General features: G+C 44.5%; 2 protein-coding genes across 2 annotated transcripts in view; both read left to right on the top strand.

Moving 5' to 3' along the window:
• The first annotated feature begins 404 nt into the window (after positions 1 to 404).
• LOC310807173 (cytotoxic granule associated RNA binding protein TIA1-like) lies at positions 405 to 8,747 on the top strand. The gene is made up of 12 exons (XM_083673513.1): positions 405 to 678; positions 1,636 to 1,732; positions 1,889 to 1,987; positions 3,391 to 3,445; positions 3,535 to 3,622; positions 3,761 to 3,836; positions 4,000 to 4,108; positions 4,310 to 4,405; positions 4,502 to 4,586; positions 5,235 to 5,376; positions 5,516 to 5,688; positions 7,330 to 8,747. The coding sequence occupies exons 1-12, from the start codon at positions 641 to 643 to the stop codon at positions 7,466 to 7,468; spliced, it is 1,197 nt and encodes a 398-aa protein (XP_083529639.1). The 5' UTR covers positions 405 to 640; the 3' UTR covers positions 7,469 to 8,747.
• Positions 8,748 to 9,149: 402 nt separating this feature from the next.
• The window catches only part of LOC310806972 (calcium-activated potassium channel subunit alpha-1a-like), a gene marked incomplete at both ends in the record, with an annotated part of 12,747 nt that continues 7,246 nt past the window's right edge, over positions 9,150 to 14,650 (top strand). The window contains 17 exons of the mRNA XM_083673253.1: positions 9,150 to 9,359; positions 9,537 to 9,632; positions 9,730 to 9,791; positions 9,901 to 9,991; positions 10,121 to 10,232; positions 10,369 to 10,444; positions 10,664 to 10,739; positions 11,128 to 11,298; positions 11,453 to 11,544; positions 11,794 to 11,904; positions 12,185 to 12,290; positions 12,725 to 12,807; positions 12,950 to 13,019; positions 13,353 to 13,508; positions 13,967 to 14,076; positions 14,340 to 14,408; positions 14,519 to 14,605. Coding sequence (XP_083529379.1) covers positions 9,150 to 9,359; positions 9,537 to 9,632; positions 9,730 to 9,791; positions 9,901 to 9,991; positions 10,121 to 10,232; positions 10,369 to 10,444; positions 10,664 to 10,739; positions 11,128 to 11,298; positions 11,453 to 11,544; positions 11,794 to 11,904; positions 12,185 to 12,290; positions 12,725 to 12,807; positions 12,950 to 13,019; positions 13,353 to 13,508; positions 13,967 to 14,076; positions 14,340 to 14,408; positions 14,519 to 14,605 — 1,778 coding nt within the window. The remainder of the gene's footprint in view (positions 9,360 to 9,536; positions 9,633 to 9,729; positions 9,792 to 9,900; positions 9,992 to 10,120; positions 10,233 to 10,368; positions 10,445 to 10,663; positions 10,740 to 11,127; positions 11,299 to 11,452; positions 11,545 to 11,793; positions 11,905 to 12,184; positions 12,291 to 12,724; positions 12,808 to 12,949; positions 13,020 to 13,352; positions 13,509 to 13,966; positions 14,077 to 14,339; positions 14,409 to 14,518; positions 14,606 to 14,650) is intronic.

Genomic DNA, 14,650 nt, shown 5'->3' with positions numbered 1-14,650 from the left:
GGAACCTCAGCAATGATTTCTGCAAGTGGCTCAGTATACCCAGAGATTATCAGAAAGAGGCTTTGGCATATTGAAACACAGAAAACGTCTGTATATAATATGTATTATATGTATTATATATACAGCTCTAGCTTCTCATATAAAACCAGATACTATACTATAACTGTCCAGCTCTACACTGCGTTTTGTAAATGTGTTCAGCCTCGACTTTTAATTAATCTTCTAATAATAATTCCAGAAGTCATTGATCTGTGCACTGTGTTCCTTTAGTAAAGAGTCTGCTCATACAGAAATTAAATGCATCGCATATGTGGTTGGTCATGTCTCCAGACATGCAATGATGCCGTGCTGCTTTGTCCAACCATTGCGCATGCGGCTCTGTCCGCGTTGATTTTCCGCCATCTTCGACATCACTGACTTGCGCTTCCATTGTTTGTAGCTACGAGCTAATGTCAGTTGCTTTACACTTGTAGCAAAGCGACTTGGTTTCTACATTTGAGCGCCTTTTCATATTCATCGCTAGCTAGATCATCTTCATGAACATTATCTAAAAAAACCCGCATCAGTTGCCAGAAACTGCGTGTGTATCCCCCACAACAACATACGCGGGCTAATCACTCAGGACGTGATTTCCGAAAACATGATGATGTCGATGGACGACGAACAGCCTAAAACCCTGTAAGTAGCTAGCAAGCTAATTAGCGAGCGATCCGTAGGCTTTTATTTCTTCTTATGTGATTCTCCTGCGATGAGCCCGGGTCTCTTTACTGCAAAACTTCTAATGCTAGCTACCTCCTTTTCGGCTGATACCAAGACAGCAAGATGATGCCGAGTGCACTGTCGATATCAGGCCTCAACCCGCAGCCACCACCGTGGTATGCCGATGTATGATCAGACTACTCGATGCGACAATAGGTCCCCCCACATGGTTGTATGAATACACCTGGGGGTATGAGTACACAAGGTGTGGCGTTATATATGTTATTCTTGTCCATTACGATCTGCGGGGTTGGTGGTTGATAGCTAAGATAACTTAAAACATACCGGCTTGTCAAATCCGGAGTGAGCAAGACACTCCTATCGCCTTGCTTTTCCGGCTTGTGAAGCAAGTTTGCAGAGACGTGTCATCTTGCCTTTATTTAGGCCGTGTGCTTTGCTTTGCATTGCTATGTAGTGTTCATGGAGAATAATGCCTAGCTAGCTAGTTTAGCGAGAAAACCGTATACCACACAAGTAGTCCTACATATATATATATATATATTTTTTAGCAAATGCAACTTTCCTCAGCATGACGATGAAACTCGCTCGGGGCCCGCCTGTCCATAAGGCCGGGGGAACCAATTCCTAGCCACGTCAACGCTCAGTCAGATAGACGGAACATAACATTCTCCAGGTTATTTGGGATGGTTAAGAGGAAGTCTACCTCCATCGTTTTTGTTTGATTACATGTTAGGACATCTTTCTCAAATGTTGGGGATTGGCTCCTGATATTGTCCCCTATTAGCGAGCTATGCAGTGGCACTCAAATCTTTTGTTTCCCTCTACACATGTCTAGTCTAGTAGGACCTTAGAACTGCCTGTTTCATGCAAATTCTGCGGCTACTCTTTACACGTTTCCTTTTCCTTCTGTTCCAGGTATGTTGGGAACCTGTCTCGGGATGTGACTGAGCCCCTTATCATGCAGGTGTTCACACAGATTGGACCCTGCAAGAGCTGTAAAATGATAGTTGATGTGAGTATCCCGGCCTGGTTTATGGTGCTAGACAGTTTTGTTATGATGTTCTTGACACAGTGCTGTAGTCTGTCGTTGATAACCTGTAAGTTATCGTAGTCTTTCATTAGTGTGACTATGCTGTGGTCTAACTTTAAGTCTTGTCCCCTTTGACAGACGGCCGGCAATGACCCATACTGCTTTGTGGAGTTCTATGAACACAGACACGCTGCTGCCTCTCTCGCTGCCATGAATGGACGTAAAATAATGGGTAAGGTAAGTTATCGTATCTACTGGGTGAGTGTGGATGGGTGGGATGTGGGTGCACTAGGTTTGATGTTGCCAAAGAGGATGCAAACCAAGAGGCGGCCAAAATATGAATACTAGTGCAAGTCGTAGTAGCTTAGCTAACAGCTGCTAGCCAAGCCAGCTGAATACCGACTTCTTATACAGAGGGTGCTATTTGATGCTCTATGAAAAATGCTAATGGGTGCACTCTCTTTCATATGTATCCTCTTTGATGTTATCAAACACTGTGGCCAAGTGAGCACTTTGGCCAAGATTGTGTCCTTTGACATATGTCAGATACAACATTGAATATCTAACTCTAAAGAAATTACAAAAGGTTATGTCCTGTTCCAAATCTTTTAAGTCATTTCTAAGTGTAGCTTCCTCCCCCTAACAGGTAAGTAGTTAAATTCATAGTAGGGTTCGCCCCAAAGATGGCTGCGCCACGCTGTGGACTTTGTGGCACCACTATGTAAACATTTCAAGGCAAATTAAACTACATATTGGGTAATGATAGAGTAACTATCTTTGATTGCCAACAACTTTGTTGTGATATGATGTTGCTCAGTTTTCCGTGGAATTTTTCACTTGCTTTGACATGAATAAACATTAGTCAGGTTTTGATAATGCAGTCCAGCGCCACGCTGTTCAAAAAAAATCTTGGGGAGAACCCTGCATAGTTTCATGAGTAAATGAGATCCAATGGTGTATGATCTTGAGTTATGACTACAGGCTTGTTCCTCTTATGCTGATGAATGCAGATTCTGGACAAACAGTGTTATTGTCTCAGTGGTTGACTTTGAATATAGCCTGGGTCAGTAAAAATGGATGCTCCTGTCCTGATGAGGTTTTCTTTTTTTTACGAAACCACTGACTATGCTAGTAAGCCCCAAAAGCAGCATGTCAAGGGAAAAAGGTCCTTATCCAAATGAAGTAAAGAAATTCATTTTTCCTCGGCGGTGACAAATAGCCTGCAGTCGTTTTTTTTACGAGTGTGTGATTATGGAGTGTTTTTATTTCCTCCCCTACTAAAACACATTTAGCAGAAATATATTCAGTGCAAATATTTTATCATCAACAGGTAATGAAGGACCGTTTGAGGAGTAATACAAGTTGATAATTGCATTCGTTTGTAAGTCCCTTGTTACTTGGACCCTTATACTCAGTTGTATTTTTTTTTGTTCCAGCTTTTAATGGAGTGTTCAGGTTTTTCCCCCCGATTTTTTGCTCCCTACTCATCACTGCATTCGCATTCAGAGATTGTCACTGTGTGTTTTGGTGGCTCATTTCTCTAACACGATACAAACTCAGGCAGACGTGTACTCTACTGTACTCTTGATGATGTAACCATACCCCATCTGGCCTTTTGTCTCTCTTCTCTTTCTGTCCAGGAGGTGAAAGTCAACTGGGCCACGACGCCGAGCAGCCAGAAGAAAGACACAAGCAGTAAGTGTCATGTCCTCAGTGATAGTTTCCCTCCCGTTTTTTTTGCAGTCTCCCTCAGTGAGTCACATGTGTCGCTCCCCTCCCAACAGATCATTTCCATGTCTTTGTCGGAGACCTCAGCCCAGAAATAACCACAGATGACGTCAAAGCTGCCTTCGGTCCGTTTGGGAGGATTTCGTAAGTAGGCTACCTCACAGACATTGATGTCCGTCTCTCGTGATTGATTATGATTGACATCCCTCATTTATGAGTCGTGTGTGTGTTGCCACCAGTGTTATCTATCTGGTCCCATTCGAATGGTATGTTTCTACACAGGGATGCCCGTGTGGTCAAAGATATGGCTACAGGCAAGTCTAAAGGCTATGGCTTTGTATCCTTCTTCAATAAGTGGGTAAGTGTGTGATAGAGGGTAACGGTTCTCTTATCACTTTGTATGATTGGGAATGTTTGATACACAGTGAGCAACACCTTTTTTTATTATTATTATTTTTAAACAAGTCCAATAAGTCACATTTCCATCCTGTAACTGACCCACAATTTGTTGTTGCTGATAGGATGCAGAGAACGCCATTCAGCAGATGGGCGGCCAATGGCTGGGCGGCAGACAGATCAGGACCAACTGGGCCACAAGAAAGCCTCCCGCCCCCAAAACAACCTATGAGAGTGAGTCCCCCTTTTCAACACTCCGATGTTCTTAGTACCATTTTCCCCTTAGATCCCCTTTTTAATTGCCATTGGTTGAGCTCTGAAAAGAACTGGACATTATTTTGCAGTCAGTTTGGGTCTGGATCCTGTCTTCTTTTTTGTCGTCATCAGATTGAATGGTAGTGTAACATTATTCATTGTCCTCCGTCTTCCAATCAGATAACACCAAGCACCTGTCCTTTGATGAGGTTGTGAACCAGTCCAGCCCCAGCAACTGCACTGTGTACTGTGGTGGGGTCAGCACCGGCCTGACAGGTCCGTAATCCACTACACTGTTGTCAGTTTATCATCTAGATCCCCACTCCCATTTGACCAGTTCTCTGACGGACACTTTCTCCCTCCTCTTTCCAGAGCAACTGATGAGACAGACCTTTTCCCCCTTTGGACAAATCATGGAAATCCGTGTTTTCCCAGACAAAGGATACTCTTTCGTGAGGTATGTCGCAGGACCTGCGTGATATATGGTGTGTTTGCCAGCTGTAGGAGACTTCCCGAGTGGGTAATAACTACTTGAACGACCCTCCCAGTCGGAGTTCCAAGTGGGAAACTCGGACCGGTATGATGTGATACCCGAGTTCACGAGTTGTGTCACAGCCACTGTAACCTTACACCTACTCGTCAGAAAACAGACACTGATTTTGAAAGTAAATGGTAAAAATGTCAACAGTATTCTTCTTTCTGTACAATGAACGTATTTAATGAACAATCAGACGTGTATGTATAATTTATGTTTGTAGTTTTCTAATGTTCATTGTGGATTGCAAACAAAAATCTCATTGGTTGAAGAGTTGTTCCCACGACAAAAGCTCTCGAATGCATTAATGTCAAGAGTTATGACTTCACCAACTAGGAGCTACGAGTTCCTGAGAACCAAATGAACATACCATTACAGCTCGCATGATTCAGAGCCTCTTTCTTGTTTGTTCCCATTGAACCTTATTGACGGTCATCCAAAGTAACTTCAAGCAGAACATCATGGAATATTTAGGATATTCGACCCTGTCTAGCAAACACAGCTTCCTTAAAATGTCTGGGAACAGTCTGTTTTTCTGTGATTTGCACTAATTGTTCCTCCTCTGCCCAGGTTTAACTCCCACGAGGGAGCAGCTCATGCCATCGTGTCTGTCAATGGTACCTCGATAGAGGGCAACATGGTCAAGTGTTACTGGGGCAAGGAGACTCCTGACATGATGAGCCCCATGCAGCAGGTCCAACAGGTGCCCCAGGTACCAGACCCAGTGGTTTCATTCATCCTCAACCTCGTTCAGCACCACAGTTCTGCCAAGTCGTCAGCTTTTCTGTTTTTCTTTCTCAAACTAACGTTCGCAATCCATGCTTGTGGCTGTTCTCTTCTCTCCCCTAAAGCAAAACAAAGTGGGCTTTGCAGCCGCCGCCGCTGCGGCAGCAGCAGCCCAGCCCTACGGCCAGTGGGGCCAGTCGTACGGCTACGCCCAGCAGATTGGCCAGTACGTCCCCAACGGCTGGCAGGTGCCCACCTACGGTGTTTACGGCCAGGCCTGGAACCAGCAGGGTTTTAAGTAAGTACCGACATCCGCAGGGCATCCCCCCCCCCCCCCCCCCCACACCCCAAGCTTCTAGGGCTGCGGCCCAGTGTCCTCGTCTGGGCTCCTCCAGGACAGGCTCCAGCAACCTGCAGCTCTAGCCAGGGGAGGGAACCGTAGATGTCTACACCACCACCACCACCACCCACCCCACCACCACCATATCCAGCTTATGAGGATAAAGACAAAAAAACACAAAGAAAAGCTTCATTTTACGATTATTGTACAAGAGAACTGCATCAAGTTTTCATCCTCTTTTTTTTTATATATATATATATATATATATATATATATATATATATATATATATATATATATATACATCTATATATATATATATAGAGAGAGAGAGAGAATTCCTATCCTTACATTTTTTTCCCCACAATTCTGGGTCTAATTTGGACTGGTCCTCAGAGGTGTGTCCACACAATGAACTACAAATCCCAGGTTTGGTGTAAACTGGGGTTATTGACTCTGCCGAAGGGGACCGGCTTCCCTGCCTTCTGAAGCCTCTCCTGGCTCAGAGGGATGCATCAGTGTAGTGTACCCGTGTTACATCCACTTTCTTTCCATCCTTTTAGTTTTAGAGTGGCATGCCCTCTTTGTTTTTCCTTCATGCATTCATGTATTTGTTGTTCTTTGAACTATTTGCCCTCCAAATTTGTAGACTTTATTTTTGTTTTGTTTTTACATTGCTACTTGAAATACTGTGTACATGTGTGTTTGTAGGTTACAGCCACAGTATATTTGAAATATCACTTGTCATTTTGTTTTTCAAAAATGATATGTTGATTGATTTAATTTAGCACAGGAGTGATGCATTTTTGTTTTAGTTCACAGTATTATTCATTCATCTAGCTAACCAAAGACTGCTGTTAAAAAAAAAAAATCATTTTGTTGAGAATCTGGAATTCCAAGTCTTTGGAAGTAGAAGTCAGAAACAAACATCTTAAGTATAAAATGTCCAACTTAGACTTGCTATACAGAGGCCGCATAGAGTTAGAGTTGGAATCCATTGTTTCCTGTGTGTCACCAATTTCTGATCCATTTTGGGGATTTGTTGCATATGGATGTTGCTAAAGACTGGTTTAAAGCTAAAGTCATATGAACGTGATTTGCCACCAAACAATAGCCACTTTTGCATTGTCCATTTGCAACGGCCTAGGGTTCAGGGAAAAGTGAAATTCAACTCCACGGCCAAATGTTAAATGTTTCAAAAGTCACCATTTACGACGTAAATTAACAGGCGATGTGCAGTGGGATTAGTAGTCAGAATACACACAAGACACACACTGTAGGTACACCTTCGTGAGTCATGACCAAATCGCTCCACTTAGCCTTCGCTCTGTCTGCTTGACCCGCTCACTCACCCCCTCTGCTTGCCCTTTCAGTTGCCTTCCCGCTCTTTCCCCATGTTCTCGGCTTGCTTCATTTTGTGCTCATCCTGCTTCTCATACCCTGACCCTCTTTGTCCTTTCACATCTCCCTCTCCACCTCGTTCATGTTCAGTCTGTCCCAGTAGTGTGTGCTCTCTGTCTGACTCTTGCCCCTGCTTCTTCCTCTTCTCTAACCTGCTGGTGTGTTGTCTCTCTCTCTCTCTCTTTCCCCTGTTTGCAGTCACTTACCGGCCAGTGCTGGGTGGACAGGCGTCAGTGCCATCAGTAACGGTGGGGTTATGGAACCTACACAGGGATTGAATGGGAGTATGCTAGCAAACCAGTCCGGTATGGGAGCCACAGGATACCCCACACACTGATAGGGATGGATAGTCAACTCCAGCCTTTTACTATTTGCTGGTGCCCCACAAGGATCTGTGTAATGCCCCCTCCATTTGTGGCAGACTAAGACTCATTGGTACATGCAATTAGAGGGGAAGTTGTCTAAACCCTCTATAAACCCTATGGAATTGATTTCATGGGAGGTTAAGGGGAAAGGTCATGGAGGAGTGGAATCACCCACACAGGTATTATTCCCTGGTGGTAGTGACTGTACATGCCAGGGCTATACCATTTTAAAATAACTGTAAATTAATATAATTGTAAAGAAGATTGTTTTGGAATTGGCTTCTTTTTGGTTTGTTTACAGTGCTACCATTTCATGTTTCTCTTGAGCAGTCGACATGGTTGTAATTTTTAACATTAAATAATTTGAGTTTGATACAGTGAATCATGTGCAAAGTCATGGACTTTGATTATTATTTTTATGTTCAAGGAAATAAAATGGATATTGGTTGCTGTTTTTTTTTCTCCTCATTGTGTTTTGAATTAAACCAATTGCAGGGATAGATGCCACTGCTTTCTTTCTGTAAGGGCAGTTCGATATTGCACCCTATTCTCTTGTATTATAATTTTTATTTTATTTTCATTTTTATTTTCTTCAAATTTGATTTCCAAGAGGGTTTCTTTTTGCATTCCAGTTTTCACCTTCATCTCCTTTGGACGGCCCCAAGAAATTCTTCTCCATGTGTAAATAACCATCCATTAGTTTGAAACTGTACAAAGAAAAAATGCTAATGATCACCATGGGAGCTTGCTTGCTTTCTTTTTGTTTTTGTTTTGATAACTGAGGACAAATAAAAATTGTTAGTAGCAGCACTATCAAATGATTGTCCATGATGACACTGGCACAGTGCAACATTTATGATACTTCCAGGATGGGAAAAGACAGCATTGCTATGCAGTGTAACAATTGATACAATTTCGACATTGAAGAATAATTCTGTGTGTAAAATGGGTTTTCTGGTGTTTTTTAAGAATTGATATCAGTATTTTTTATGAGATACCTGGATGGATCAGAAATGTGCACGGTTGCCCCTTTGTAATGCCAGATAAATGGACAAAACCTGTTGTGTTGCCTTATAGAGTTGATTTCTTTTAACTGACACATTATCATTAAGATTAGGCAGTGCCTACTGACATTTTCAGACTTTTTGTTTTGAAAAGTGTTATCCCCTGGAGTTTGATAATGTTTCTGCTACTATAACCAACAATGTGTTCTTGCTTTGTCCAATTAAAATGCTGATGCGCATAAACCATTTTCTGTTTCTTGTTATTGTTTGATGTTGAGACTTTGATATATATTTTTATTTGTTTTGGGGGGGGGGGGGGGGGATTATGAAGTTTTATGTAATCTATTTCTGAAGAAGGGGATTTGTTCATTAAAAAAATAAGAATGTATGGAACATTAAAACAATTGTGTCCATGGCAATGGATCAAAATCTAAGCCCTCCATATAGAATGTTCATAGAAAGGATGAGATGTCACAATGCAGGTAGAACAATTCCATTCCACCCAAAAGACAGAACAGAATGCACTAGTGACCAGTAGTAACAGTTACAATCCTTTGAATCCTAAGCCAAAATGGAAGGTATCGCTGATGGAGAGATACCGCAAAGGCGGTATACACAGGTTACCACCTAGAACACATGTTCCACAGCCATGGAGAATCCCCACACTCACTTCTCCCCCATCTCCCACTCCTATTGCTCCTTCCGTGGGTATCGGCTGTGGTGGGCCTTCCTCTCCTCCTCCCTGTCTGTCTTCCTGGGGGGCTTGTTGGTCCTACTACTATGGAAGGCTGCTCACCGAGGGATTCGAAGCATCGGGATTCTCTCACCCCAGCAAAGAAGACGCTGGACCCAACGACAGGTGAGGGGAAGGGAAGAGAGAAGACACAGACAGAGTTAGTGGGTGCTTTCCATCCAATACATAAAGGTCATGCATCTAGTGTTTTGAAGGTAAAACGATATCAAGCCCTTCTTGGCTTGACCAAGTATTGTTGATGGCTAATACTGCTGTTTCAATCATGTCTTATAACTGTTGCAGAGCATTTCTGCGGCGCCAGTGTTCAGACTCAGCAATGCCTTGAAGGAATGGGCCTTCTCTATGATATCTGCGCAAGATCTACCTGGCAAAGTCCTGGTAGGTCACAAGACTAACAAGCAGCGAGACAAATCGTTCCATCGGTCCTACCACCGTCGTCATTTTGACCCCTTCCTTGTCCTCTCTTTTTTCACAGATGGTGCTGATTTTCTTTTTCAACATAGGCTCCATTTTAATCTACATCATCCTCACCACTGAGTGAGTATTGCGACACTGTAATCAAAACACTTTGTCCACTTTATTCACTAGAAAAGTCAAAGACAACCAGAAGTCTCTAACATGTTGTTGTCTCCCTCTCCTTTCCCAGGCCGGTGGAGTACTGTATGCAAGAGTACAGCATTATTTTTCTCATCGATGTGTGCTTCAACATCTTCTACCTTGGCTATTTTGGGCTCAGGGTGAGGTGACTTAAGAACAATACAAATGTAAACAGGAGGTTGCAATTTTGCCGTAGTCTATGTTTAATTTAAAGGTGCATTAAAGCTCTGTTACATTTCCCTGTTTGAAGCTGTACTCTTGTTCACCAGCTGTTGGCTGCCCAGGATGAGTTGCTGGTCTGGGTGGACTTGAGAACCCTGGTGGACTTCTTCACCATCACACCTTCATTTCTCACTCTGTTTACCCGGCGAGCCTGGCTGGGTAAGACGCTCTCCCCTCTGTTGATATCTCCATTCTAGAGGGACGTCAAGAAAAGCTGCATGGTTGGAGATGCTTGGAATTCCTCAACATATTATTTACACATATTATTATCTACTTGTTGTAATCTCTGGTCCAGGTCTCAGGTTCATCAGAGCTCTGCACATACTAGAGTTACCAGTGATCCTCCAGATCCTCAACATACTCAACGGCAAGTAGGTGGCACAGCCTGTGATGATAAAGACAGACATTGGATGAAAAGAGAATGATGGAGTACTTGGTGATTCCATGCACCGTTTCAGCGTACATTTACGTACATTCACAAGCAACGTGGCTAGATTTGAATCACTTACAGTCCCGCCTGTCAATACAGTCCTATCTCTCCATATCTCTGTCTCTGCCTCTCTCTCTCTCTCTCTCTCTCTCTCTTTCAGCACGTCTCTGAAACTCTCGCGCCTAGTGGCCATCCTCACAGGCACTCTGCTGACCTCTGCTGGGTTCGTCCACATGGTGAGTGCATGAGGGCCCTTAGGGGGTCAAATGGAGAAAACGAAGAGGACACGCCTGACCAGCAAACAACGTTTAATTTCTGTTTTGGTAAACATTTGGTTACGGTTTGGTTAAGGTCAGGGTCAGTTTTAGGTTTGGAACTAGTCAGATACTGGTCAGGAAGGTCCACTTTAGTTTCACCCGGCTCAGTTCCATCAGCATTTTGGCTTGTTCCACTCTCTCCACACTCTGTTCTCTCTAAAACTGCCTCCAAATCCCCGTAATGAACACACAAAACAATAACAGAGTGACAGCCATTTTTAGAGGACAGTTTGAGGGAGAGATAACAGCTGGAGAGTCAACTTCCTATTGATCTTCGATCACATTCATCTCATCTGTCTCGGTTCAGCTGGAGAACTCAGGAGACCCCTGGCTGGACTTCTCCAATGCCCATCCTCTCTCCTACTTCGAGTGTGTCTACTTCCTCATCGTCACCATGTCAACTGTGGGATACGGTGATGTGGAGGTGACCACCACCCTGGGCCGCTTCTTCATCATCATCTTCATCTCCATCGGACTGGTAAAATCCTCACCGTCCGTACTTGAACTATGCTCATGACATGCATTTCTAAGCTATATTCCTAGACTTCTAAAATGTATGCACCAGTCCCAGATTGCCACTGGTCCATTGAAGATGTTATTTAAATACAGCTGTCCTCCTCCCCTCATCTCAGGGTCTGTTCGCCAGCTATGTCCCAGAAGTGGTAGAGATAATCATAAACAGGAAGAGGTTTGATGGAGGCTACAACACAATCTCTGGCAAGACGTGAGTCTTTTTATGACAAGTTGTTGAACGGATCATTTCACAACTGAATGGTTATGTGGGGTGCTAACGTTTATGGAAATGTTGATGATGATGACACCTAAAGCTGTAAAATACATACCGAACAAAACAATCCAACCATGATATTGTTACATCTGATAGGATGCTTAGGAGTACGTTTGAATCTCTAAATGTCCTTTTGTTCCCCCCATAATCTCCACACACCCATTATGACGTTGCTGTTTGTGCCAGCCATGTGGTGGTGTGTGGCCACATCACACTGGCCAGTGCGTCTGCCTTCATGAAAGAGTTTCTGCACGAGGATAGGGGAGAGGTCAACGTCAAAGTCCTCTTCCTGGGAAAGTGAGTGAGCCAGAGCAATTACTCTTAGACCTACCAGAACCTGGGTCAAACTTTGAGCGTTTGCCTGAGCCTACCTGGAGTGCTAGATGGGGGGCGGGCGGGTCTAGCACTTTCGGGACTATTCCATTGGGTCAGTCGCACCAGGCAAACACAATCAAGCACGTGTAAGCATTTGAATAGATTTTCGATGCAATTTGAGCCCAGGTGTGTTCGCTCCATTGATCTCGTCGTCTATCGGTTGGGACGATGGCATTCCCACCTGTCTCCCTGTCTCTCACAGCTTCTGCCCTGACGCTGAGCTGGAAACCTTCTTCCGCCGGCGTTCCCTGCAGGTCACCTTCTACCAAGGCTCCGTCCTGCACAGGAGAGACCAGGAGAGAGTCATGGTACGTTACCACTGTACACACGTAACCGAGTTGAGATGGTAAACTCACTCACTCCTCAAGTTGAAAATGTAACCTCCCACCCCACGCCATCCAATGGCTAGCTTTTTCGGTGGCTTAGCCGTTTGAACATGGGGTGTTTTCGACAGCGGTGGTCGAAATGTGTGTCTGCGATACGGAGGACGCAGGTTCCAGACTTGTGTGAGCTCGGAGTGCAGGGGAGGCAAATAATGTCTGCGGTGGCGTGACGCAGATCCACAGTTGTTCTCAGCTCAACGGCTGAGGGTCGCTGTGGTGTCTTGTTGCATATGTCACTGGACTAGGGAGAGATAGGGAGAGACACAAGATGGAAGTGGATGGGTTGATGGATGTGAGTTGAATGAGATGTGACTGAGGTATTGTCGTTGACCCAGATTCATTCATTCTCTTTGTTGTAGATGCATAAAGCAGGCGCCTGCCTGATCCTCTGTCACCGGTTCACCACAGACCACAACAACGAGGACGCTGCCAATCTTATGAGGTACTGTATGGAGGGCTCAGGTACACACACACACACACACACACACACACACACAAGATTGAATATGGGATGAATAAGGAACATGCACAGTACGCAATGACATATTACCACGAAATCTTTCCCACATATCTTGACTTGTCAGGGTGATGTCCATCAAGCAGTACTGCCCCAACACCAGGGTCATCGTGCAGATGTTGAAACACAGCAGTAAGGTAGGCGGTTGCTTTGACCTGATGTTTACGTCTCTCTCTCTCTCTCTCTCTCACACACACACACACACACACACACACACACACACACACACACACACACATCTTTACAGTACACACAGGCTGCTGGCTGGGTTACGGTAAATGCTAAGTGGGATCCTTCGTTTGGCCTAACCTTAATTTTTTTATCACCCATTGAAGTTGAGATTTAAAACAGTTAGGGTGAGGGTTTGGTTAGGGTTAGGGTTAGGGTTACAGGTAGGTGTCATACCAAGCATTTCACTTAGCATCTACCATGTTGTCCTGTATGTGTGCCCGTCCCCCCCGTCTCTCCAGGCCTACCTGCAGAATGTCCCCCACTGGGACTGGAGTCGGGGCGATGCTGTCATCTGTCTGGGAGAGCTCAAGCTTGGCTTCATGGCCCAGAGCTGCCTGGTGCCGGGCCTCTCCACCCTGCTGGCCAACCTGTTCACCATGCAGAGTGAGCTGGAGGTCAGTAGCAGGACAGTGGCCACACCACCCTTCAAAAATGCTTTAATTCGGTGAACTCCAACTTTACCGATCCACAGGACAAACTATGAAGGCAAAGCTTTCAGGCAAATACAATGGCGCCGGTGGAGGTTGACATCAGAGGACAGGCTCATTGTAATGTATGGAATGGAATGAGGAACGGTATGAAACAAACATACCTTTCCTCATTCCGTCCCATGCATTACCATGAGCCTGTCCTCCGATTTCTACCTCCGCCAGCCTCCTCCGGAGTGTCATGTCAGTGTGTTCACTTGTCTGGTAGTGATCTGTACTCTTTGCTTTTTATCTGTATGTCATCTAGTCCATAAAGTCACTCACTTGCAATGTGACTTTCTGCTACTATGGAGACACACTGACGATTCACTCTTTGGGTGGTCCGTCTAACATGGAGTTTGTCTGTGTTGACGTTGTGCGTTCAGCTGGAGGGGAACAGCTGGCAGAACCTGTACAGAGAAGGCCTCTACAACGAGATCTACACTGAGCGCCTGTCCAGCTCCTTCATAGGCATGTCCTTTGCTCAGGCCAGCAAGTGAGTCAGCGTATGTCTATGACAGACATCTAGTGTCTATCACAGAATTGTGAGATCACATTCATAATGTGTAAAATATGTATGTGACCTTATATAAGACCTGTGTGTGTGTGTGTGTGTGTGTGTGTGTGCATGCATGTGTGCGCTTGTGGGTGTGCGTGTGTGTGTGTGTGTGTGTGTGTGTGTGTGTGTGTGTGTGTGTGTGTGTGTGTGTGTGTGTGTGTGTGTGTGCGCGTGTGTGTGCGCACGTGTGTGTGTGTCAGACTGTGCTTCCTGAAGCTGAAGCTGTTGTTGATTGGGATTGAGTACCAGAGTGGAGACCACGAGTTCAGGTGTGTGCTGTAGGAAAGTTGAACCGGTTCGACGATCATTTATAATTCAATTATCATTATTGAATAAACGCTGTGGTTGTGTGTCAACAAATCACTGTTGTTCTTGTCAGTGTTTTAGTGAATCCTCCCAGTCACATCAAAATGAAACCGTGGACTCTGGGATTCATCATAGCCAGCGACGCCAGTGAAGCAAGAAGGTATCGTCCTCTACAGAGCGTTTTAGTAGAGAGTGTGGTTCATTT

This window comes from Argentina silus (assembly GCF_951799395.1).
Source record: "Argentina silus genome assembly, chromosome: 7".
Lineage (NCBI taxonomy): Eukaryota > Metazoa > Chordata > Actinopteri > Argentiniformes > Argentinidae > Argentina > Argentina silus.
Note: the sequence above shows the minus strand (reverse complement) of the source record. Positions and strands in the feature narration are given on the sequence as shown.